Source organism: Balaenoptera ricei, chromosome 17 (genome assembly GCF_028023285.1).
Source record: "Balaenoptera ricei isolate mBalRic1 chromosome 17, mBalRic1.hap2, whole genome shotgun sequence".
Classification (NCBI taxonomy): Eukaryota; Metazoa; Chordata; class Mammalia; order Artiodactyla; family Balaenopteridae; genus Balaenoptera; species Balaenoptera ricei.
In genome coordinates this window covers 41838500-41864458 of record NC_082655.1, presented here as the reverse complement: position 1 = coordinate 41864458, position 25959 = coordinate 41838500, and the positions used below count along the sequence as shown (strand labels likewise).

At 35.5% G+C, this 25959-nt stretch overlaps 1 protein-coding gene and 1 pseudogene across 3 annotated transcripts in view; both read left to right on the top strand.

The window, feature by feature from the left end:
- Positions 1–25959, top strand: part of DPY19L4 (dpy-19 like 4) — a 61239-nt gene that overhangs the window by 12924 nt on the left and 22356 nt on the right. For all 3 annotated transcript variants that reach the window (XM_059901628.1, XM_059901630.1, XM_059901631.1), the window contains 9 exons: positions 3290–3414; positions 5569–5659; positions 5936–6057; positions 6173–6318; positions 15263–15386; positions 20917–21051; positions 23581–23712; positions 23814–23912; positions 24470–24543. In XM_059901628.1, coding sequence (XP_059757611.1) covers positions 3290–3414; positions 5569–5659; positions 5936–6057; positions 6173–6318; positions 15263–15386; positions 20917–21051; positions 23581–23712; positions 23814–23912; positions 24470–24543 — 1048 coding nt within the window. The remainder of the gene's footprint in view (positions 1–3289; positions 3415–5568; positions 5660–5935; positions 6058–6172; positions 6319–15262; positions 15387–20916; positions 21052–23580; positions 23713–23813; positions 23913–24469; positions 24544–25959) is intronic.
- On the top strand, positions 17658–18039 carry LOC132351830 (large ribosomal subunit protein eL22-like; annotated as a pseudogene).

Below are 25959 nucleotides of genomic sequence, written 5' to 3'. Positions count from 1 at the left end.
TCCCATTAGCTATCTATTTTACATTTGGTAGTGTATATATGTCCATGCCACACTCTCACTTTGTCCCAGCTTACCCTTCCCCCTCCCCATGTCCTCAAGTCCATTCTCTATGTCTGCATCTTTATTCCTGTCCTGCCCCTGGGTTCTTCAGAACCATTTTTTTTTTTAGTTTCCATATATATGTGTTAGCATACAGTATTTGTTTTTCTCTTTCTGACTTACTTTACTCTGTATGACAGACTCCAGGTCCATCCACCTCACTACAAATAACTCAATTTCATTTCTTTTTATGGCTGAGTAATATTCCACTGTATATATGTGCCACATCTTCTTTATCCATTCATCTGTCAGTGGACACTTAGGTTGCTTCCATGTCCTGGCTATTGTAAATGGAGCTGCAATGAACATTTTGGTACATGTCTCTTTTGAATTATGGTTTTCTCAGGGTATATGCCCAGTAGTGGGATTGCTGGGTCATATGGTAGTTCTATTTTTAGTTTTTTAAGGAACTTCCGTACTGTTTTCCATAGTCATTGTATCAATTTGCATTCCCACCAGCAGTGCAGGAGGATTCCCTTTTCTCCACATCCTCTCCAGTGTTTACTGTTTGTAGATTTTTTGATGATGGCCATTCTGACCCGTGTGAGGTGATACCTCATTGTAGTTTTGATTTTCATTTCTCTAATGATTAGTGATGTTGAGCATCCTTTAATGTGTTTGTTGGCAATCTGCATATCTTCTTTGGAGAAATGTCTATTTAGGTCTTCTGCCCATTTTTGGATTAGGTTGTTTGTTTTTTTGATATTGAGCTGCATGAGCTGCTTGTATATTTTGGAGATTAATCCTTTGTCAGTTGGAAAGCAGTAATTTTAAAGCAATTGTGTCATGCTGATTTTTTTTTAATTTTTATTTTGTTTATTTATTTATTTTTATTTTTTGGCTGCACCGCAAGCCTTGTGGGATCTTAGTTCCCTGACCAGGGATTGAATCCGCGCCCTTGGCAGTGAAAGCGCAGAGTCCTAACCACTGGACCTCCAGGGAATTCCCTGATTCTAATGTTTGATTTATTGGGTAGTGTCTTTCAAGCACTTTGAATATAATTCTTATTAATTTAGTGATATCTAGCTAGTTATTCTATTTAATGTCTCTAGTATGCTATACAAATTAATATTTATTAAATAATGTTTTGAAAATAGCTAAGATTTTAGTTTAGCCAAGTTAATAAGTCAACAAGTTTGTTTTTACAAACCTCTCAGTCATTTAATAATGTAACACTGGACTTTGGGCCTTTAGGCCTTGGCTTAATTTACTGAATCTTTTTTTTCCCCTATAGTTTTATTGAGATATAATTGACATACAGCACTGTATAAGCATAATGATTTGACTTGCATACATCATGAAATGATTATCACAAAAGTTTAGTGAACACCTCGTATAGATACAAAATTAAAGAAATAGAAAAAAAAATTTTTTCCTTGTGATGAGAGCTCTTAAGATTTTACTTTCTTAACAATTTTCATATGTAACATACAGCAGTATTAATTATATTTATCATGTTGTACATTACATCACTAGTACTTATTTATCTTACAGCTGGAAGTTTGTAATTTTGACTGCCTTCATTCAGTTCCCTCTCCCCCACCTCTCACCTCTGGTAACCACAAGTCTGATCTTTTTCTCTTTGAGTTTGTTTGTTTTTGAAGTATAATTGACCTACAATACTGTTAGTTCCTGTTACACAACATAGTGATTTGCTATTTCTGTAGATTTCAAAATGATCACCACTGTAAGTCAGGTTGTCATCTGTCACTATAATTATTGACTATATTCCCCACACTGTACATTTCATACCGGTTATTCATTTATTTTGCAACTGGAAGTTTGTACCTCTTAATCTCCCTCACCTATTTCTCTCCTCCCCCACCTCTCTGCGCTTTGGCAACCATCTGTTTGTTCTCTGTATCTATGACACTGTTTCTGTTTTGTTATGTTTGTTCATTTGTTTTGTTTTTTAGATTCCACATATAAGTGAAATCATATAGTATTTGCTATTATTATACTGAATTATAGTTAATAGCTATAGCAGGACTAAATCATCCTGTGTGTAGAAAATTCAAATGTGTTTTATGTTTTCGTCAAAAAGTATTTACATAGGAGCTTCCCTGGGGGTGCAGTGGTTGGGAATCTGCCTGCCAATGCAGGGGACACGGGTTCAAGCCCTGGTCTGGGAAGATCCCACATGCCGCAGAGCAAGTAAGCCCGTGCGCCACAACTACTGAGCCTGCACTCTAGTAGAGCCCATGTGCCACAACTACTGAAGCCCACGCGCCTAGAGCCCATGCTCTGCAGCAAGAGAAGCCACTGCAATGAGAAGCCTGCGCACTGCAACGAAGAGTAGCCCCCGCTCGCCGCAACGAAGACCCAACACGGCCAATAAATAAATAAATAAATAAATAAATAATGTTTTTAAAAAAATGTATTTACATATATATAATGTGAATACTTTGTATATGATGTTGTATATGATGTTTTAAATACGTAATCATCAAAAGTCATTGAATTGTACAATTTAAAGAGCTGTATGTAATTTATAGTATGTAAATTATTCCTCAATAAAAAAATTTCTTGATAAGGAAAGAAATAACAATAGTAATTCTGAATGAACCTTTTTTTTTTTTCTCTAGATATTTGGTAGTACGTTCCTTTTATTCCTTTTTTAAATTAGTAGACTTTAATTTTAAATTTATAGAAGAATTGAGCAGACGATATAGTACAGAGTTCCCATTTTACATGCCCCCCCCGAATTTTCCCTATTATTAACATTTTATATTAGTATGGTACATTTGTTACAATTAATGAACTTATATTGATACATTATTTTTAACTAAAGTCCATACTTTATTCATATTTCCTTAGTGTTTATCTAATGTCCTTTTCTGTTCCAGGATCACATCCAGGATACCACATTACATATAGTTATCATGTCTCCTTAGACTTCTCTTGGCTGTGACAGTTTCTCAGACTTTCCTTGTTTTTGATGACCTTGACAGTTTTGAGGAGTACTGGTCGAGTATATTGTAGGATGGCCCTCCCTTGAAATTTGCCTGCTGTTTTTCTAATGATTAGACTGGGATTATGGGTTTTGGGGAAGAAGACCACAGAGTTAGAATGCCATTTTTGTCACATCATATCAAGGATACATACAACCTTTGATTACTTTTTCTTTTTAATAGAAGTCCATAAATATAAATATCATCCACAACTGATTACTTTTAATATGCTTTTTCAGATATATTATTTCAGCGCTTTGCAAAGATATTCATTGGCTGTCTTGCAGCAGTTACTAGTGGTATGATGTATGCTCTCTATTTATCAGCATACCATGAACGGAAATTCTGGTTTTCCAACAGGCAGGTAAGAAGAAAGAATTTTGAGCATATGAACGTTTGTTTTAATATTTAATGTTAATTTAAATGTGTTTTCCAGGGAGCCAAAACATGCATGATAAGTGTGACAAGTGCTTTCTTAATGTTACGGCTGTAAGCCAGTAGGAACAAAATGGTATAGAAGCTGTTTTGAGTCACAGTATCAACCTTGAAAAATTTAATAGAATGTATTTCAAGGTGGTAGAACAGAAATTATGAGGGAGCTTTCCTTCATGCAGTTGATTTATCAGGACTTTTGATGACAGTGAAATGTTATGAAGTTTAGTCAACTTTTTAGTAGTTTTGGTAGTTTACATTTAAGAAACAGTCTGTGGAAGTTTCAGCATCAAAATATTTTAATTTTTAGATTAGAATGTTTTGAGGTGCTGAAAATGATTAGCAGACATAACAGTATTTATTAAAATGTTGCCTCATATTAGTATGTTTAATGTTTGGTTTTAAATCATGTGTTAATCACGGACTCTTTACTCACTATAGTTATATTCATAATTCATTTGGCCTTTGAATAAGTTTGTTTTCAGACTTACCTTCACAATCAGGTATACCTGTAATATGCATTGGCAAAGTTCGTGGTGTTACCACTTGACTCTACAGTTTTTTTGTTTTTGTTTTAGCCCAAACTCTTTTTTGTTGTTGTTCTTATTTTTGAGTGAGTAGTCAAGCTGACTAAATGTTTTTAAGCCATTGATTTATCTAACACCACCAAAACATTTAACTCAATAATTACTTACCTGTATTGATTTGACCAAGGCTTTTGTATATCCTGTTTCCTTGAAAATGTTATGAAGATTAAGTATTAGTTGTTCTCAACACTGGATGTACAATAGAAAAATCTGGGATGTTTTAAAAAATAACTTCCCTCACAGATTCTTAGGTGGGGTGGGGGGAGTGTCTGGGGTCAATATTGCACAAAATCTTTCCATGTGATTCTGTTATGTAGGCAGAATTGAGAACAATAAGGTTTGGAAATCTAGAAGACATCCATGAAGAGCATTGTGATGAGCCAGGAGCATTGGCATCATCTGGGAGCTTTTTCAGAATTGCAGATTCTCAGGCCACACTTTAGAATCAGGATCTATGTTTGAATAAGATCTCTAGAAGTTTTATATGCACATTAACTTTGAGAAGCACTGATTAAGAGTTTACATCTTTGAAATTTTAGAAAGAAAAATCAGTACCCATTCATAAAAAATAATTTTGAGGAAATTTATTTAGACTAATAATCTCTAAATGAGAAAAAAACAAGGGGTTCACTGGTCAAATAGATCTAGGAAAGACTTTATAGAGATTCTCAGTGCATAATGAATACTGAAACTCTGAAAAGTCTTGCAATGAAAAAACTCATTTAACTTTCTCTAATCCAGCCTTGACATAGCTTATTTAACTCTTTTTAGGTAACACCCATTAATACCTTAGGAAGTTCTGTTGATCAAACTTTGGGGAAACTGCTCTGATATCTTTTGTATTAATTGATAAAATTATGCATGAAAATAAACATGTTTCATTTTAAAAGATTATAGATTTATGAAAGCTTGATTCAGCATGAAAAGCACAGGTTTCAATGTTTTTGACTACCTATATTCTTGGTTCTGTACAGCCTAATTTTAGGAATTTTAAGATTTACTTACATTTCTGGGAGTTCATTTGAAAAGAACTGGTTAGTTATCTGCTGCTCTTGAAAAGCCCTAATTAAGGGCTTGCTATTCTGGATACCTAGGGAAGTGGAATAGCAATAGAAAAATAATACTTTCTTTTTAAACTTATATTTTTATTATGGACTTCTAACACCTCAACCATCATTTTTTATTTCCTGCTATACTATTCTTGTTCTCCTTATGGTACTACTTTGGGTTTTCCTTTCAGATTTTTCTTATATATAATAGGCAAATAACTTAACGAGTTACAATCTAGTTTAAACCTTAGGTATTTCATTAAAGTGATTGCCAGATTATTGAAAAGTGTAATCTTATTAATATGGCCACTAGTGATTAAAGGAAAATTCAAACATGTCTTTGAATAAAAGGATAAATAAATAGCATTAATTTGGAATATGAGGAGAGAAAAAGATTGCAGTTGAAATTTAAGACACTGGTATTGAAATAATCATTTCATTTTCTTTTAGGAGCTTGAACGGGAAATCACATTTCAGGGTGATAGTGCCATTTATTATTCTTATTATAAGGATATGTTAAAGGCACCTTCATTTGAAAGAGGTATGATAATTACATTTGTATATTTAGTAACAATATTTTCCTAAAATAAAACATTGTTCTTATATGTGGGAGCCCTTGAAAGTGGAGGTTTGTCTCAGAATGTAGGTATTGGTCTTTCTTGTAGTTAATTTAAAAATTGGAAAAATGAGGCACAGAGTATTATATTTTGAGATCCTTCTTGATAATAGTTTAAAGTATTTAATGACTTCTGAATAACATGTTCAATTCTTGTAAAAGCAGAATAAATAATCTGGAGAAAAATTTTTCTGGCTTTAGGTGTATACGAACTGACACACAATAACAAAACTGTATCTCTGAAGACTATAAATGCAGTGCAGCAAATGTCTCTATATCCAGAACTTATTGCCAGCGTTTTATATCGAGCAACTGGTAGCAATGTATGTGTCTCTTTTGACTTTAATATTTATTTTCTCACATATTTATGAATCCTCAAAATTATACATTGTCATCCTATTATCTCCTTGTCTCTCTCTCTTTTTTTTTCCCAATTAGGAGATTATTGAGCCAGTATATTTCTATATTGGCATTGTTTTTGGATTGCAAGGAATATATGTCACTGCTTTATTTGTTACAAGTTGGCTTATGAGTGGAACTTGGCTAGCAGGAATGCTAACTGTTGCATGGTTCATTATTAACAGGTAAGAAAGGTGTTTTTAATTAAGTTTTACAATTTTTTGTGACTGTGGTAGAGTTCTAAAAATGACTCCCCTCTCCAAACCTTCCATGCCCTGATTCCTGCCTGTGAATATGATGAGATTTCATTCCTGTGATTATGTTGTGTTGTACGGCAGCGGTCCCCAACCTTTTGGGCACCAGGGACAGGTTTCTTTGAAGACAGTTTTTCCACGAAGTGGGGTGGATGGGTCAGGCAGTAACGCGAGCGGCAGGTGAAGCATCGCTCGCTCACCCGCCGCTCACCTCTTGCTGTGCAGCCCAGTTCCTAACAGGCCGTGGACCAGTACTGGTCCGTGGCCCGGGGTTGGGGACCCCAGTTATACGGCATAGTTGACCTTAAGGTAGGAAGGTTAGCTGGTGGGCCTGATCTAATCGTATGAGCCCTTAAAAGTGAGCAGCTTTCTGCAGCTGGTACAGAAGGGAAGTCAGAGATATTTGAAGCATGAGAAGGATTTGGTGCCTTGTTGCTGGATTGAAGTGAGGAGGAAATGAATTCTGCCAACAACCAGTGAGCTTGTAAAAACTCTACAAGCCCTGGATAAGAACTACAGCCCCAGTTGATGCTTAGATTTTAGCTTAAGGAGGCCCTGAACAGAGAATCCAGCCATACTGTGCTGGGTTTGTGAGCTAATGAATCTGTGTTATTTTAAGCTGCTACATTTGTGGTCATTCGTCATGCAACAGTTGAAAAATAATACACCCACCTCTATCTCTCTTTTTTCAACCATAGCAACATTGGCATACATGTCTTTCCTCATTTATTTAAAATTGATGACATAGCTTCATGAAAAGAAGGAAAAGGCATCAGATGTATCAGTTTTAAGTTAACCACTATATTAATCTATGACAGTGTGCTTTGAATAATAAATCCATTCCTTTTGGTGATTAAAGGAGCCTCAGTTCTTTAATAGTGGGTACAAAGAGAGTAGGGGATGGGACTTCTTTGAACTGGAGAGCTAAAATTTTCTTGGCATTGGTCAGTGTCAAAAATTTATTTTTTGAATGATCCTTTTTTGGCTTTTGAAAGTGCTTCCTCTCCATAGCACTTTCCCCTCATAACACTTAACATGATTAAATTTTAGAAAATGAGACCCTTCTTCTGTTACACATTTTCTTTTGGCAACTGCCAAATGAAAAATATGGTACTTCAAAGACACTGAGTTTCAGATTTAGGGCTATATCTCTTACTGGGCTTTGTTTAGGGTCACATGCTGGCAACTGTTTGAAGTAAGCAATTTAAAAAATCTTCCTTAGAAGTTTTCAAGTATAGCTGTCCAGCTTTATGAGTTATCATTATGTTTCTTCTTAACTCATAAAGGGAGTACAGGGATGAACCAAACTTTATTATTATAAAAGCAACATATGTACATCATAAAAAAATTGAAACCAGCAAAAATAAAATAATAACTTCACATTCCCACCACCTGGAAATCACTCAGCATTGTTTATATCTTGGTGCATATTCTTTTGGACCTTTTTCTATTGTGAATATGTGTGTGTATACATGTATGTATTTGTGGTATATGTATGTATATATATGTATATATTTTTTTAATCAAGATGAGATATATTGCACATACTGTTTCATATGCTGCTTTCCTTATTTTAGAAGCCTCTGCCTTTCTATTTCAATAACTTTTTTTTTTTTTAGACACAAAGAGCTTTTTAATTATTATTTATTTATTTTTGGCTGTGTTGGGTCTTCGTTTCTGTGCGAGGGCTTTCTCCAGTTGCGGCAAGCGGGGGCCACTCTTCATCGCGGTGCGCGGGCCTCTCACTATCGCGGCCTCTCTTGTTGCGGAGCACAGGCTCCAGACGCGCAGGCTCAGTAGTTGTGGCTCACGGGCCTAGTTGCTCCACGGCATGTGAGATCTTCCCAGACCAGGGCTCGAACCTGTGTCCCCTGCATCGGCAGGCAGATTCTCAACCACTGCGCCACCAGGGAAGCCCTCAATAACTTTTTTATCTTTTCTAATACCCAGCCCATATTAGAATTTCCTGTGTTGACCCCAAAATACCCTCTATAGCTGGTTTATCCAAACCAGTATTTAATCCAGGACTACGTATTGCATCTGGTTGTTATGTTCCTTAACTCTCTTTAAATCTAACATAGTCCCTTTTTTTAATGACAAAATGTGTTGGCTTGTTGAAGGGACCAAGTCAGTCGTCCTACAGAATGTCCCAACTTCTGGATTTTTCCTGTGGCTTCCTTGTGGTGTTATTTAACTTTTCTCTGTCTTCTGTGTTTATGTAATCTGGAAGATACCTCTAAAGGCTTGATGGATTCAAGATAAGCAATTTTGGTTAGAATATATTGTCGATGATGTAGTTTTCATGTTCTGTGACTTTACAAGTTACAGGGTATTTAGTTGGCCTAACCCTAGTGAAGTTGAAATTGACTGCTGGTTTGAAGGATGACAGTCTGATCTCTCCATTGAATAATTATGTTTTCCTCTTATGACTATAACACAATCTGTGTGGTGTTCTGGGGCATCAAATGAGCATCCTTTTCACCGTTAACAATATACCCAAGGGTTATAACTCTAGTTGACAGTCTTTGCGTAATTTAGGGTTTATAAAATTAGGTTTTTCTACTTTCATTAGCTTCATTCTTCAAAAGTATAATCTTTCTTTATTAACCAGGTTCTTTGGTTACCTTTAAATTCAGTTACTATTAGAAAGTTAGGACAAATGCTTAATTTCACTTTAATTACCAATTTCTTTGTAAGAGATTGTTTTAATAGCTGTCTCATACAGTGATAAAAAGCATTTTCTGGTGTTCTCCTTTTTAAGCATCTTTCTGTACTTAGAGATTTTCATTGATTCAATAGGGCTAAAATACATTACCATCATTGTTCTTTTTCTTGCTTAAATTTTTACAGCATTGGTCGATGGGAGTGCTTTCAGACTGGCTCCCGAGTTCTTTTGACACATCTTCAATAATCTTTGAAAGTGTCCTTTTTTCTGGCTCAACAGGAAGAGCAGGCTCACCTTGTATATTCCAATGAAAGATTTGCAATTAGCCTTTTCTCTATGGAGCTTTGATTCCTTTTAGTATAAAATAGTATTAAGAGAATCTGGTATGGATGCTAGGGGTATAGATGACTTCTTGTTAAGTCAGAAAGTGCCCGTTAGAGAACATTTTAAGTTGCCATGTACTCTTCTAAAATTTCATTAGGATTCATTGTTAGAAATTTAATAGCACACTCACAGAATTTATTTCAGTGCTAATAGACTAGGTCTAGAAATTTCTTGCTTTTTAGAGTGAAAGTGTGTTTCGTATACAGCATTATTTAAAATAGAGACCTTCTAAAAGGACTGCTTTCTTGACTATGTGATGCATTAGTTATTGCTGTATAACAGATCAACCCAAAACTTAACAGCTTAAAACAACAAACATTATCTCTCACAATTTCTGAGGGTCAGGAATCCAGAGTGGCTTATCTGGGTGGTTCTAGCTAAGGGTTTCTTGTGAGGTTGAGTCAGTAGTTGGTTGGGGCTACAGTCATCTGAAGGCTTGACTGGCCTGGATCATTTTTACTTAGTTCACTTCGTGTGGCTTTTGCAAGAAGCCTCAGTTCCTCACTGGCTGTTGGCCTAGGAGGCCTTAGTTTCTCATCACATGGACCTCTGCAGAGGGCTGCTCACAGCTTGGTTGCTGGCTTCCTTTAGAGTGAATGATCCAAGAGAGACTGGAGTGAATGTGTCATAGTGGAAGCCAGCTATCTTTAATAACCTAATATCAGAAATGACCTAATATCAGAAATGATAGAACATCACTCTGCCATATTCTGTTGGTCATGCAGACTAATTGTGGCACAACATGAGAAGTGGCTACACAGGGTGTTAATACCAGGAGGCAGGGACTGTTATGAACCGTCTTGGAGGCTGGCTGTCACCTACAATGAACTTTAATATTCATTTCATTTAATCCCTAGATCTTTCTTCATCAGAAGTTCAAAGAGAAAGACTAGGCAACTTTATCATGTAAAAATAACAGCAATTAAAGAATAATAAGTCTCCCTGTCAAATAAATTATTTTAAAGATCTTAGTGAGAATTGTAAGGAAATTGCCTTATTTAATTATAATTCAGTTGCCTTATTAAATTGCCTTGTTTAATGACACAATATATCCTGGGTAGCTGGAGCAGGAGTTAGGTAGAAATATTAATTTGATATATTCTGTTAAAGTGTATCTTTTAGCAATTGAAACATCTTAGCAAGTAGCTTTTTCTTTATGTGTTTGTTTTACATTGTTTATTTTTTATTGGTATATATTTTCCTTTTTTTTTTTTTTTTTTTGGCCGTGTGTTGTGCGGCATGTGGGATCTTAGTTCCCCACCAGGGATTGAACCCGTGCCCCCTGCAGTGGAAGCACTGAGTCTTAACCACTGGACCGTCAGGGAAGTCCCATATTGGTATATATTTTATACTGCAAAATATATTTGAGTGCCATGAAAGAGTATGCTGTCTTTTTTATTTATCAGCTTTGGTTTATAAATGATTGCCTAGAAAAGTGCAAAAAGATATTAGTCATTCCATTATATTATGATTATTCGTTGTGTTCTTAATGACATTTTGTGATACTCGTTCCTTAATATTAGAAGTAGAAAGCAGGATTATAAAATAGCTCCTGTTTGTTCAAACTAAAGGATGTAGGTATACTAGAAAATTCAAGAAAATTTCAGGAAATAGCACTGTGCATATAGTAGTGGGGGGAAATCAGAGGCAGATGACTCCCTTTGATCAGACTTATCACCAAAATGGGCTAACCTGAGTCCAGTCTTCATGTATAAACAATATAGAAATTGCTCTTGGTCCCCACTGATCTTCTCATCTACAAATACATCGTTGAGAATCACTTTCAGTGGACACATGTTTATATTTGAAAAGCAAAGAAAATATATCTGATTAAAAGTCTATACTAAGTTTAATCTTTGGCCAAAAAAGGGTAACTGTGCACATCGGTGATTCATAAAAGGGTAAGATGCAAGGAATGCACATGTCCCAGAGTTAACAAAAATAATGGTAACACATGGTGCTGGGTCTGTAATAATGATATTGGTGTACTCTGGGTGCTTGTGGAAGTATAAAGTTTTTCAATTTTAGATGTCAGTTTTTCCCAGGAATTTCATTGTATTCCAAGGAATAATTCAAAAAATAATTTTGAATTATTTAATTATTATTAATAATTAAATAATTCAAATAATTCAAAAAAGGAAAGAGTTCACTGCTTCAACTTATTTATTATAGTATTATTTGTAATAATATGAAAAATTAGAAAACAACCTAAATATAAGGGAATGGTTAGGTAAATTGTAATATGTCAATGCAAGGGAACATATAGCCATTAGAAGTTATACTGATATTGCATAGGTGTTTTTCAACTTTCACACATTATACATTGGATTGACATGCCAAGCTGTTTTTCACGTCTAATCTAAATCAATGTTTCTCAAACTTCAGTTATATATATTTAAAACTTAATAATCATGGATTCCGTGTGTTGATTTAAGTAATTTGAATGGTAATGCTACTTAAATATAAAGAATTAAACTATGTTTTTAAGCTCCTTATGTATTGAAACCAATTTACTAATAAAGTAACAAACCAGTAAAATATTAACTAAAAACTTTAATGTGAAAAATTATGTTTTGCTAACGCCAAATTTCTACTCTCTGTGTATGACAAACCTACACAGTTAGGTACCATGAGATGACTCGTTTCTCATCATGTTGCTCTGTTCAGTCCATTATGAAATCTCTTTTTTTTTCTTTTACCACAGTGATCAGTACATCATTCTGTTTTTACTTGGCAATACATCATTTAGTATTAAGACCATCTCATTTTTTTTCTGATTAGCCCAAGCTAATTGAAGTAGTACTGTGTTACCAACTGGATTGTTAACACAAACATGGAAGTGAGTCCTGAAATCTTTTTGGCAGTAGTGAGTTACAAAGTGGTCATCCAAGTGATTCAGGTTATGTTTATACTATGATGTGTTTAAAATGAAAACACAAAAACTCAGAGTTAGCTGATCTCTGGGAATGTATCCATAGATGCAATTGATAAAAGTAGTTATTATTTGAATTGCTGGTTTGTGCTGCTGTCTGCTAGACTCTGCCGCTGGGGAGAAAAAGTGAGTCTCGTTGGATTTTGTCACATCCCACTATTAGCCTCCTGGTTCTCACTACCACCAGGCATGGATGGTGTGGGGAAGAGCAAGAGTAGCACAGGTGTTCAGGACTGTGGCCATGAGGAGGCTTGTTCACGTGTAGAGAATAACTGGCAGAGACCCTACTCAGTTTTTGCTGCAGTGAGTAGAGAAGATTTCCTTCATCCCTTCTCCAGACAGTGCTTCTGGTGCAGAGTTTTATAGGTTTCACTGCACTACGCTGTGTGTTGGGTCGGGGTAGTGAGTGAGTCTTTGGAATGAGGATTGCCAGGTTCACCTTCCCAATCCTAGGCTGATAGAGTGGTTGGCAGAGTCCTGACTGGAGAATAGACATCTTCTCCTTCGTGCTTCCTGACTTATGACATGTGAATATCTTGTTTTGTCTTTTAGAAAGCTAACTTTCACAACAATTTTTCATAAATAATATTGTATGAAAGTAAGTGGCCTTTGGAATACATGATGTTCACTAAATGGTATTGCAGCAGTCAAATCTGGAAAAGAAATACTTACTGCACATATAGTAAAATAAATTCCAATTGGATTAAAGAATTAAAAGTTAACAATGAAACCAATGATCACTATACAAAAACATTGGTTCCTATTTTTAAAAACTGTTTTTAATAGGTAAAGTCAGAAACAATGTAAGTGTATAACAATAGGAACTGGTTAGATTATGATAAACCTGTACAGTTATGTGCCATGACCATTCAGTATTCTTGAAGTATATTGACATATATACTATGGAAAGATGCTCATAATATATTGTTAAGTAAAAATAGTTCATTACAGTGTTATAAAAGAGATAAGATCTAATACTGTTTACTAGGTTCTGGACACTGTACTAAGTTTTTTCCAGCTTTTATTTCATTTGATCTTCATGTTTTTAATTTATGTATGTATATTCAATTACATATACATTCATAGAACACAAGTTATTTTCTAATACTTTTTAGAAATTTTATTGAGATGTAATTGGCATAGAATAAACTTGTACATATTTAAAATGTAGAAGTTGATAATTTTAGACATTTAGACACACTTGTGAAACCATCAACAAAATCAGTATAATACACATTATCACACCCAAAAGTTTTCTTGTGCTTCTTGGTAATCTCTCCCTCTTTCCTCTTCTTACCCCACTTCTACTGCTGTTCCACTGTCTTCAGGAAACCAGTGATCTGCTTTCTGTCACTATAAATTAGTTTGCATTTTCTAGAATTTTATATAAATGGAGTCATATAGCATATACTTTTTCGGTTTTTTTTTTCCTCCACTCAGCATAATTATTTTGAGATTCATGTATGTTGGGTGTATCAATAGTTATTTCTTTTTCTTTTTATTTTAATTATTTATTTTTATTTATTTATTTATATATGGCTGTGCTGGGTCTTCGTTTCTGTGCGAGGGCTTTCTCCAGTTGCAGCAAGTGGGGGCCACTCTTCATCGTGATGCACGGGCCTCTCACTATCACGGCTTCTCTTGTTGCGGAGCACAGGCTCCAGACGCGCAGGCTCAGTAATTGTGGCTCACGGGCCTAGCTGCTCTGCGGCATGCGGGATCTTCCCAGACCAGGGCTCGAACCCGTGTCCCCTGCATTGGCAGGCAGATTCTCAACCACTGCGCCACCAGGGAAGCCCAATAGTTATTTCTTTTTATTGCTGAGTAGTATCCTATTGTATGGCTATACCACATTAAAAAAAATTTTTTTTAAATTTATTTTATTTATTTTTTTGGCCGTGCTGCATGGCTTGTGGGATCCTAGATCCCCAGCCAGGGATTGAACCTGCGCCCTCGGCAATGAAAGCACGGAGTCCCAAACCACTGGACCACCAGGGAATTCCCTATATCACAATTTGACTGAACTAAATTACACACAAGAATGTTTGTCTCCATTAGGAGAATTATGCAGCAATTTTCATGAAGTTTTTAAAGCAATAGCACCTTAGTTTTTTGTGTGGGAAATAGCCATTGGGTTTATGAGATCCAGATTTAATTATTGGTAAGGGAGTCCATTGTGGTGTGAGGATATGCATAGGAGACAACAGGCTCTCAATGAAAACTGATAGAGGAGAAACTTAGGAGGTGCCTGCAAAGACATTGTGTTTGATTGTGGAGATTTTCAAAGCTCTCTAGATCTATCACATAAAGGACTACTGTAATGTTAATTCTGGGTAACCTGCTGATTGAAAAAAGTATTAAACTAGATATCAGAAGATATGCATTGTAATCCTAGTTGTGTCACCTACTAGCTATATGACTTCATTAAGTCATCACCTCTCTGAACTTCATATTCCTTTTATATAAGGGTTAGTGTAAGAACTGTGGATCTGCCAGGCCTGCTAGTTATGTAGTGCACATTGTGCTCTAGAGAGGGATAGCCATCTTGTTAAGGGAAGGGAGGGTGGGGGGCTGAACTCCAGCGTACTCCGCAGCAAGCTGTGTGTTGTAGCATGAGGCTTTATCTGCCCGGAGCAGGGATGCCTTTTTCAACTTCTCACAGAGGCCCATCTATTCATCAAGCAGACACAGCAGCACTCAGTCTTCCTGGGTAGGAGGTAAGGTAAGGGTGAAACACTATTAATTTGTTCAAAGATGCTGTATAGGTAATGGTGGCTTTGTCCATGCCTACCTCACAGGATGTGGAGAACAGTGTGTGAAAGTGCCTTGAAAAGTATAATGTTACACAAATATAATGTCTTGCTATTTTGCTGTTCATCTGTGGTTCATTTTAGGGTAGATACGACAAGAATTGAATACTCCATTCCTCTAAGAGAAAACTGGGCACTACCATATTTTGCATGCCAAGTTGCTGCACTTACAGGCTATTTAAAAAGCAACTTAAATTCTTATGGAGAGGTAAGATACAAATTTATTTGTCACAATTCTGATGTATTGCAAATGTGGTACATAATTTTAAAGCTATTCATATTAAGAGTTAAATTATATTCAGTGAAACCTGGTTACTACACAGTAAAGGATATAGTTAGGTAGTCTTGTTATAACAGTTATTCTGTAATCTGATTGACAGTAAATTATATTTATGAGAAAGCAGGTGTTATATTGTTTTAGTACGGTTACTTTGTTTTAGTACGGAACATTGATGGCCTTTAATCATCACAAGTTGAAGAATATTAATGAAGATATAAAGAGTGACTACAAGGGACAACAGTGGTAGTAGCACTGCATATTTTGTTTGCCCGTATGTTTTCTGTGACTGAGGTGTAGTTAAGCTAGTGAGCTTCAGGAGACTATCCTGGATAGTTTAGATTCTTACTGTTGTTGTGCTGTTGTTGTTGTTGCCATAAACCCTTTCAGCAGTCAAGTGAAGCTTAGAGACTCTGTCTCAGAATAATGATTTTAAATGCATAAAATAAAATAAATGTGATTATAAAAGGCAACCAATTACACTGAAATTGACTTAAATGTAGCAATCCTTTGACAGTCTGTCTGCCTGTCTTAGGTTAAGAATTCCTGGCTAGAAAAAGGGACTGTAGGGACCTGGTTGGCCAGGAAATTGTATTTACTTACGGTTCCTTTTTGAAATCTCTGAAAAATGTTCTTTCCTCCTTTCAGTGACGTCAGATGTCCTGAGCATAGCAAACTTTATTTCATTTTTTATAACACTAGTATTTCCTTTTTTATCTAAAATAATAACACATTTCAGATTTGTAATTTTCCTTTTGTTGGTTTTGTATAAACAGCTTTCTGAGAAAGAATATTTTCTGTAATAGGGAGTCTTTGAGTGTTTTCCTGTTACATTGTGCAGCCTTCTCTTAGGGAAGAATAGTTCTTCAATTTTTGAATAAAAGTGTATAATATAGCAAAATGAACTGCCTAAGCTTCTTTGTATTTACCATTATTTTGAATTAATATGAAAGTTTTGTTGCCAAAAAAAAGGTTTATCAAATATTTATTTTATTTTATTTTACTTTTGGCCATACCGCCCAGCACGTGGGATTTTAGTTCCCCGACCAGGGATCGAACCCGTGCCTCCTGCAGTGGAAGCGTGGAGTCCTAACCACTGGACCTCCAGGGAATTCCCTTTCAAATATCTTTTTAATAAAACCATTATTCTTATTTATTTTAAAAGAAGGAGTTTTGGAAAAGGTAGAATGAAATGTAAACTTATTTTTTCCCTTCTATACTATATTTTATATTTTTCTGAATAACTTTTTTTTATTGCCATGTTATGTATTCTTTCCAGTATTTTTTAAATTCTAACTTTTTTAAATTAAAGTAATACAGGGGCTTCCTTGGTGGTGCAGTGGTTAATAATCCGCCTGCCAATGCAGGAGACACAGGTTCGATCCCTGGTCTGGGAAGATCCCACATGCCGTGGAGCAGCTAAGCCCGTGCACCACAACTACTGAGCCTGAGCTCTAGAGCCCGTGAGCCACAACTACTGAGCCCACGCGCCGCAACTACTGAAACCTGCGTGCCTAGAGCCCGTGCTCCACAACAAGAGAAGCCACCACATTGAGAAGCCTGCACAGCACAACAAAGAGTAGCCCCCGCTCGCTGCAACTAGAGAAAAAGCCTGTGTGCAGCAACGAAGACCCAACATAGCCAAAAATAAAATATATAAATAAATAAATTTTTTTTAAAGTAATACATCTACATTGTACAGATGGCAAAAAAAAAATTCAGTCAGTGCAAATGGATAGATATACAGTGAAAAGTATATTTCCGTTCAGTTTACTGTTGTTTACCAAGGACCTGGTGCTTTTGGAAGGGATCCAAGAATAGCTTGTACCCCTATTTTAGTTTACACTTTGTTTCTCCTTTTTTATTTAACCACAATTATTTTTCTCTATTTTGAAAGTATTCCATAATATTCTCCCTTCTTCCCTCCCTTCCTCTTTCTCTTTTTTTCCTCTCTTCGTATTAAGGTAAAGGAGGAAAATTGTCCTTATCAGTTATTTGATTATTTATAACTAACCACTCATCTGATACTCAAGAGTACACAGCAAGAGCAAAATATCTATGCAAATATTAAAGGGTAACAATACTAAGGATTCTATAAAAACATGGTAGTAAAAAAAAGCAGGTTTACTGTATTCTTAGCCCTTCAGCTTAAAACTCAATTTTTAAAAAAGCAAAACTGCTCTTTCTGCCTCTGCTGCCGCCATGGTGCCCGTGAAAAAGCTTGTGGCACAGGGTGGGCAAAAAAAAGAAGTACGTGCTAAAGTTTACTCTTGACTGTACCCATTCTGTAGAAGATGAAGTCACGGATGCTGCCAATTTTGAGCAGTTTCTTCAGGAGAGAAAGTGAATGGAAAAGCTAGGAGTCTTGGTGGAGGTGTTGTAACAATTGAAAGAAGCAAAAGCAAGATTACTGTAACTTCTGAGGTGCCTTTTTCCAAAAGGTGTTTGAAATATCTCACCAAAAAATATTTGAAGAAGAATAATCTGTGATTGGTTATGCGTAGTTGCTAACAGCAAAGAAAGTTATGAATTGCATTACTTCCAGATTAATCAAGATGAAGAAGAGGAGGAAGACGAGGAATAAAACTCAATTATCTGGTATATTTTGTATGAGTTCTTGAATAAAACTTAGGAACCAAAAAATATACCTATATAAAAAGCAAAACTGTCCAATCCTTCAATTATGTTTGCTTCCCCTTGAACTTACCCTATACACACATGCCTTTGTGTGTGTGTGTGTGTGTTGAAATCTAAAGAAGGTTTGTACCTGAATTAATAGTATTGTATCAGCATCAATTTCCTGGTTTTGACAGTGTATAATGGTCGTGTAAGATATTGTCATTGAGGGAAGCTGGGTGAGGCAGTCCATGGGAATTCTTTTTTTATTTTTATTTTTCTTTTGTGGCTGTGTTGGGGCTTTGTTGCTGTGCGCGGGCTTTCTCTAGTTGAGGCGAGAGGGGGCTACTCTTGATTGCGGTGTGCCGGCTTCTCATTGTGGTGGCTTCTCTTGTTATGGAGCACAGGCTCAAGGCGTGCGGGCTTCAGTAGTTGTGGCTCGCGGGCTCTAGAGCGCAGGCTCAGTAGTTGTGGCGCGTGGGCTTAGTTGCTCCGTGGCATGTGGGATCTTCCCAGACCAGGGATCGAACCTGTGTCTCCTGCATTGGCAGGCGGATTCTTAACTACCGCACCACCGGGGAAGTCCCATGGGAATTCTTTGTACTGTTTTTGCAACTTCATGTGAACTAATTCAAACTAAATATATATATGTATTTTTTATTATAACATTTTTACATGCGTTTCTTTTCTGGGGGGAAGGGTGTATAATTGTATGAATTTTTATCATGTGTAATTTCAAGTAACCATTACCATAATCAAGATGTGTATGTATATATACACACACACACTATACGTCACTTATGTTACCCCTTAATAGTCATATCTTTCCCTCAGCCCTAACCTCTGGCAACCATAGATTTGTTCTCTATCACTGTAATTTTGTCACTTTGAAAGGTTATGTAAATGGAATTCTGTAGTATGTTATCCTTCAAGATTGACTTTTTTCATAAAGCCTAATGCCATAAACATCTATCCAAGTTGATGTTGCATGTACCAGTAGTTTGCTCCTTTTCGTTACTGAGTAGTATTATAGCAACATGGATATTTTAATCATACATTTTGTACTTTGCTTTCCACTCTTGAGAGTAGATCTCATGGTCCCAGTTGCATCAGGATATCCAAGATCAGATCTTTTGTGCAGTGACCTGGAGCCATCCAGAGATATCTGTGGTTGATTACTGAAACCCATTTAATGTTACTTAAGTAATGTATATAAAAAAGCTGACAATAAAGGCATAGTTGAAAATGAAGTGAGAAAGGTAAGGGGTAGACAAGAGTGCATAGAATTTTGAAAATGTCCAGAGAAAGGAGAAACTTAGGTCATTTTCCAGATTGTGTTTAACATGTGTTTCTATTATTATTATTATTATTATTTTTAATTTGGCGGCACCGCACTGCATGCGGGATCTTAGTTCCCTGACCAGGGGTCCAGCTTGGGCCCTGCCAGTGAAAGCACCGAGTCCTAACCACTGGACCGCCAGGGAATTCCCTCTATCATATCTTCACTGCATGTTCTTAGAGTAGTTTGAGAGTAAACCTTTGGAATTGGCAATTTGTTTCATTATACTGTAGCTTTTCCCTAGCATCCCCAAAGTAATCTCTAAGTGGCCAGTAGGTTACTTAAGCTGGATCTAGATCTGACCCTTCATTGATTTCTGGAGCTTGTTTTTCTGAGGATAATGGTTTTAGGCCTGGTTATTACAGTTCTGTTGTTCCACACTGGAAGATTTCCAGAACACTTTCTCTTACAGCTATGGTGATAGATAGAGCAGAAGCTTATGTATTCTATTAGTGCTGAGCCCTTCTGGGCCTTGGCCTTGATATTCGATCAACTGGTGGAATTTTTCCACCTCTTACATTTTGTTATCTGGTCTTAATCTTATTCAGGATGCTGAAAAATTCTTACATCTGCTGATGGTCTGAGGTATCTCTGACTCTGGAATTTATCATTGAGTATAGTCAGCTGAGTCTGAAAGATTTAGTTTTAGAGAACACAGTTCTTATCTTAGGTTTCTTGACTTGACTCTTATTGTCCTTTCATTGTTCTTATCAGAACCAATTCTTTTGACACTATGGCTGATGGAAGAATTAGGAATAAAAATGTAGGTCCCTAGAAGAAGTTGAGACTGTTGCTAGAAATATGCTAAGACTTGGTTTCTCACTAAGGGATCACTGGGGAGATGACATTTGGAAGGACAGAATAGATTTTAGCCAGGAATATTTCAGGCAAGGGCAGTGAAATCTTTGTGTTTAGTACTTTAGCAGATGAAAACAGCTGAGAGTTTTATATGGTTGACAGTACAAACTTTGGGAAAAGGTAAGGCCACACTGTGCTGAAAGGAAATGAAAAAAGAAATGAACTTTTTTCCATGGGGTGTGGAATAGGCTGAGACATAAATAGACTAATCACATGGAAGCTCTTAGGAAAATATGAAGCACCAGGGAGTGAAAATATTATAGAGTGAAAGGAGTTACTTCCACTGTAACTAAAGCCCAGCAGTCAAGTCTAGTAAAAGCCACCATTTAAAAATATTTATTCCTTTATCTCTTTTGGGGTGAAAGAAAATTGTACTGAATTTTCTTTTTTTCTTTGTCTTCCTGAAGTTCTCAGTATAATGTTGAACATTGAAGGGCAAGTGGTTGATTTCTCTCTAGAGTGCTTGATTTAAGATCTTATTGTTTATGTAAGGATTTAATAATTATGTGATTTAAAAACAAAGTTTCAAAAATTGTATAGCCTTAAAGTGGAACCCGTAACAGAGCTGCAAAATTTGAGGTAACAACCTCATAGATTTTTATAGTAATGAAGCTGTTGATATTTAGTTTCTTTCTTTGTTTTCCCTAGAGGTTTTGCTACTTGTTGATGAGTGCTTCAACTTACACATTTATGATGATGTGGGAGTACAGCCACTATCTCTTGTTTCTTCAAGCAATATCTCTCTTCTTGCTAGATAGTTTTTCACTGGAGCAAAGTGACAAGGTATTATGGCATTTCAAAATTATGATTTTAAATCTAGAGAATAAATGTCTTTATAGGGTTGTATAAAACCATTTAGCTTTTAAGCTTAATTTGAAATGTTTAATAGACTCTGATTTATACTTATACTCAAAATGTTGCTAAACTCATTCTCCCCTAGTCCTTTTAGAAGCACTTTGAAATTCCCTTAAACATGGTCTGCTTAACCAAAGTCACCCCTGTGCTTCCTCTCTATTTCTAGCCATTTCTTCATCTTCCCTTTCTGTTTCTTTAAAAAAAAGAAAAAAGTGAAATATAGGAATGTACAAAAGAGTATATGTATGCTGTATATACAGTGTATAGAAAATATATGAGTATTTGAACACCCAGGCCAAGATATGGAGCATATGAATACTAGAAGCCCCTTTTTCTCAGTCACATCCTGCTCCCTCCCCATCAGAGGCTGACTGTCCTGAATTTTGTTAATCCTTTCCTTCTTTTTCTTTGTTTTTTTTGCCACCTATCTATGTATTCCTAAAACTATGTTGTCAAATAATGTATTGTTTACTTTTGCCTGATTTCCTTCTGACATTCATCCCTGGTGATGTACAGAGCTATATTTCATTCATTTTTATTTATTGATGTATTCTATTGCTGATGAACATTTCAGGTTTTTTCCAGTTTATTGTTCATATGACCAATGCTGCTATAACCATTTTTATACATGTCACCTGGCACAGAAATGCAAGATTTTTCTAGAATATATAGTGGAATTACAAGTCAAATTCATAGTGGAATTACAAGTCAAAGGATGTGTACGTATTCAATCTAACTAAAGATATCAAGCCTTTCCCCAGAATGGTTATATCAATTTATACTTCAGTCAACAGTAAAGGTTCCCATAAACATTTTGTTCCTTTGTTTCTTTATCTTTTTCTCTTTTGCCCTCTCTTATCTTTTTTTCTTTATTTATAAACATGTATTAAGTATTCAATATGTTGTCTAAGCCAGAAATTTGGGAATCTTCTCGCTCTTCTCTTCCTTTTCTTCAGATGGTCCAGAATTCTGATGAGTACCAACATTTTTTTTTTTTTTTTAGTACCAACATTTAGGTTATTTCAATAGAGAGAATTTAATATAAACAATCATTAACCAAGTATAAAGTTGTTAACTTGTTAAATGAAAAGGTAATAAGTACCTGAAAGTATTATAGAGGTAGCAACTTCAGGAAGCAGCTACCACCCCTAGAGCTGAGGGCTGAAAGGAAGAATTTGGAATTATTAACACGTAGAAGCTTAGAGGAGGGAAACCTGTGGAGCTGTAACAGACTTCTGAGGAAGGGGCACTACTCAGCTTTGCTGGTATCTCTGAACTGGGAAGAAGGGCTCTGTGGAAATGGGACCCAGACTTCTGAGAATGGTACTCTGGCCAGCTGATTCTGCCATCTCTGGGGTAAGAAGATGTGATAAAGCTCGTTCTTCAAGTGTTAGGAAAACTGCAGCTGCATCCAGCTGCCTTAACAGGAAGGAATTACTCTGTTGGAGTGAAGAAGCATTGCTGAGGTGATCCTCCCAGGAACTGCAGGCTGCAGTAAGGAACACACCCCTGCTCTCTCCTCCAACTTTATTATCTCTCTCTAGCATGGATTGGCAGAGATTAATAGGGAACCAAATGAAAAAGCAGAAATGTAGATTGAAGAAGCCGGCCCCAGCATTACGAGGCCAGGATAGAGGGATAGGTTTGGAGCTAAGAGAACCAGCAGCCAAAATGAAAAAATAGAACATTACCAGAACCCAGAAGATCCCAGAATGCCCTCTCTTGTCATTGCTTCAGCCTCCCGACAGTGAGGTATCTTTTTAAAAAATGGCTCTGGCCTTTTAGGGATTTTTTTTCTTTCGGTTTTTTTTTTAACTTTTAACACTCTGCCTTTTGATTCCTCCCCCTCCCCCCAACTAGTGTCTATATTTTGTCTTAGTTCTCCCCTTTCTAAAAAGAATTTATTTTATGATAGATTAAATTATTATACTATTGAATTTTAGAGAAGAAATATGGTAAGACATAACTTTCCTGGGAGATCTTCTATTAGGAAATTGAATTTAACTTTCTTATTGTCACTGTTAAATGGACCAAGTGCAAAATACTTTTCTCTGGTGCTACATTTCATGGGAGTATATTTTCACTGGGTAGGTTTTGGGAACTGCGGCTAACGGTTATGATTTTTGATTTATGCAGCTTGATGTTGCATAGATGGACAAGACAAACCAAGTGAAATTAAGTCAGAGCCTGGGATTAAAGAAGGTTCTTCCAGTCTGATTTAGACATCCATGGTTTCAAAGCTTTTTACTTTGTTTGCGGAGAGTTCTTTCTAAAAAGGAAGTGATAAATTAGTTACATCCCATGGCATTAAAACTACGAATTGAATGGTTGTAAATATAATACTGTCCAAAGTTATAGTAGAGCATTTACTTTATAATTGTAGTCAAATCTTACCTAATGAAAAGATGTACAATAAAATTCATTTTATTCTCATTCATTTTATTTTTGTCCCAACAGGTTCATGAAGTTTATAAAATCTATATATTTTCTCTCTTTCTGGGGTATTTACTGCAGTTTGAGAATTCAGCTTTATTGGTATCTCCTTTATTAAGTTTTGTAATAGCCTTAATGCTTGCTAAGTGCCTTCAGGTAATTAGAATTGCCTTTTTATCATTCTTGGGGTGAATTTTTAAATTGTTAATTTTTTTAAACCTCACTTCTTTGTTCATATAATTTTCCCCCCTGCATAGCTGAATGTGAAGAAAGGAACTTTCGTGGCTAAAATAATGAAAGTGATTAATTTTTACTTGGTGTGTACTCTGACAGTGACGTTGAATATTATAATGAAGGTAAGTAACTCTGTGTTTGAGATTCATGTGGTAGAGCAAATTGAATAATGAAATATACTGGGCTAAATTTTAACGAGAATAATGGGATAGCAAAGTAATAGAGTTTGTGCAGTAACATTTTTAGTTGAACAATAATCATACCTAGTATATTAGGTGAGAAAATAGGATTCTGAGTCTTTCCTATAGAAATACTTTTTAAAAATTACACTTTATTTTTCATTTAATTTAAAATGTCATCATTACCCAATTAACACTAAGTAATATATGGAATAAATTCAGATGAGTAAAAGACATTCAAAAGAGTGGGTAAGTTATTTAAGCCAGGTGGGATAAGGTTAAAATCTTACTACGCCATTATAGTTTTATGCTTAACTATGAGGTAATGTGATTGACTATGCCAATAAATCTCCTTGCTTCATAGTTACATCATGTATTTTTAATTCATATTTTTTGTTTTGTAGTCTTGCTGTGTTTTCTAGTTCTAGTATTAGACTGAAGCATATTGCTATAAACTTAGCTAATAGTTCTTTGTTGTAACTAGTGTTTTTCTCCTTCAGATGTTTGTCCCACACAAAGAAAATGGGCATATGCTGAAATTCCTTGAAGTAAAATTTGGACTAAATATGACTAAGTAAGTTTTAGATTATGTAAGTTTACCTAACTCTATACCACTTAGAAGATAAAGAGCAAAAATAATCAAAGGAGGGAGTATACACCTAATTACATACCCCTTAGAAAATAATTTGGGATATTACAATATCTAGAAGAAATAAGACATTAATACTTCTCTCATTTAAAAAATAATCTCATTTAAGTCTTTTAAAATTAGATATACTTAAACCTCAATAGCATCTCAGTATGTTGAGGCTACTTTCCTTGATGAGGAATGATAATACAATCTAAGGTCAAAATAAATTAAAGATTTAAAATGAATAAAGAACCAAGGAAATTTTAACCACTAACCAGCAAAATGTTATATTACAAAGAGTATGGGTGTAAATCAACTATAGTTCAATTAAAAAAAGAAAAAAGTTCATGATATACTCCAAATCTATACTTTAAAAAAAAAAAAGGGCATAGGCATTAAAAATGGGGTGGTCAGTAAGATATTTATTTCATAGCAAAGAATCTTACCTTTGGTCATAATAGTGGATTGGACCAGAAGCTGACTTTTTAAATTCAAAAATAGTGTTGTACCTTTTGTTTGGTGGTTAAATGCATTTTTTAAATCTAAAATGAAATAAATGATTTTATGTACTGATAGAGTCCATTTGCATAACAGAAAATATATATTCATCTATATATATCTCTAGTTCATATAGTAGACCGTAGAATCTTATAATCATTTGCTGGGATTCCATGGGATTTTAGATACTGTGAATGAAATTTTATGTTGTGATATATCAGTTAACCAAGTGTTTGACATGGCTTAAACACTGGAGAAATCTTCTGAAGTGTAAATCGTATATGGCTATCTACTAAGATAAAAGGATCCTTTAAGAGGCCATGTGCTTCATAAAGGTAGGGACCATGTCTTTTTCAGGTGTATTTGTAGGCCTGACACTCAGTAGGCAACTAGTAAAAGTTGGTTGCAGACCTCCATAATTGATGGCCTTTTCACTGACTTTCTCTTTAACCTTGGAAGACTCTAGAATGAGCCTAGCATTAAGGTCTGCTTTTGTCCAGTGTTTCTTAGTTGATGTTATATAGTGCGCTTTGTTCCTCATGTCAGGTACTAGGCTTCACAAGGTAATATACTGGGTATTTTAAGATTAAAACTTATTAATCTTGTCCTTAAGAATATTGCCAGCTCATTAGATAGTTTTTATACAATTAATGTCATGGGTGGTATAAATAATAAGTGCCTTATGCGCAAATGTGCCAGTTGGATATCAGGATTTGTAATTCACCAGAATTTCAGGAAACATTTCTGTTGAGACGGACTTCTAAGAATCAGTAAAGAAGTGTTAATAAATATTTATTTAATGTGCAAGGTACTGGGCCAGGTACTCTGGGGGATACAAAAATGACTGCAATCTAACACATA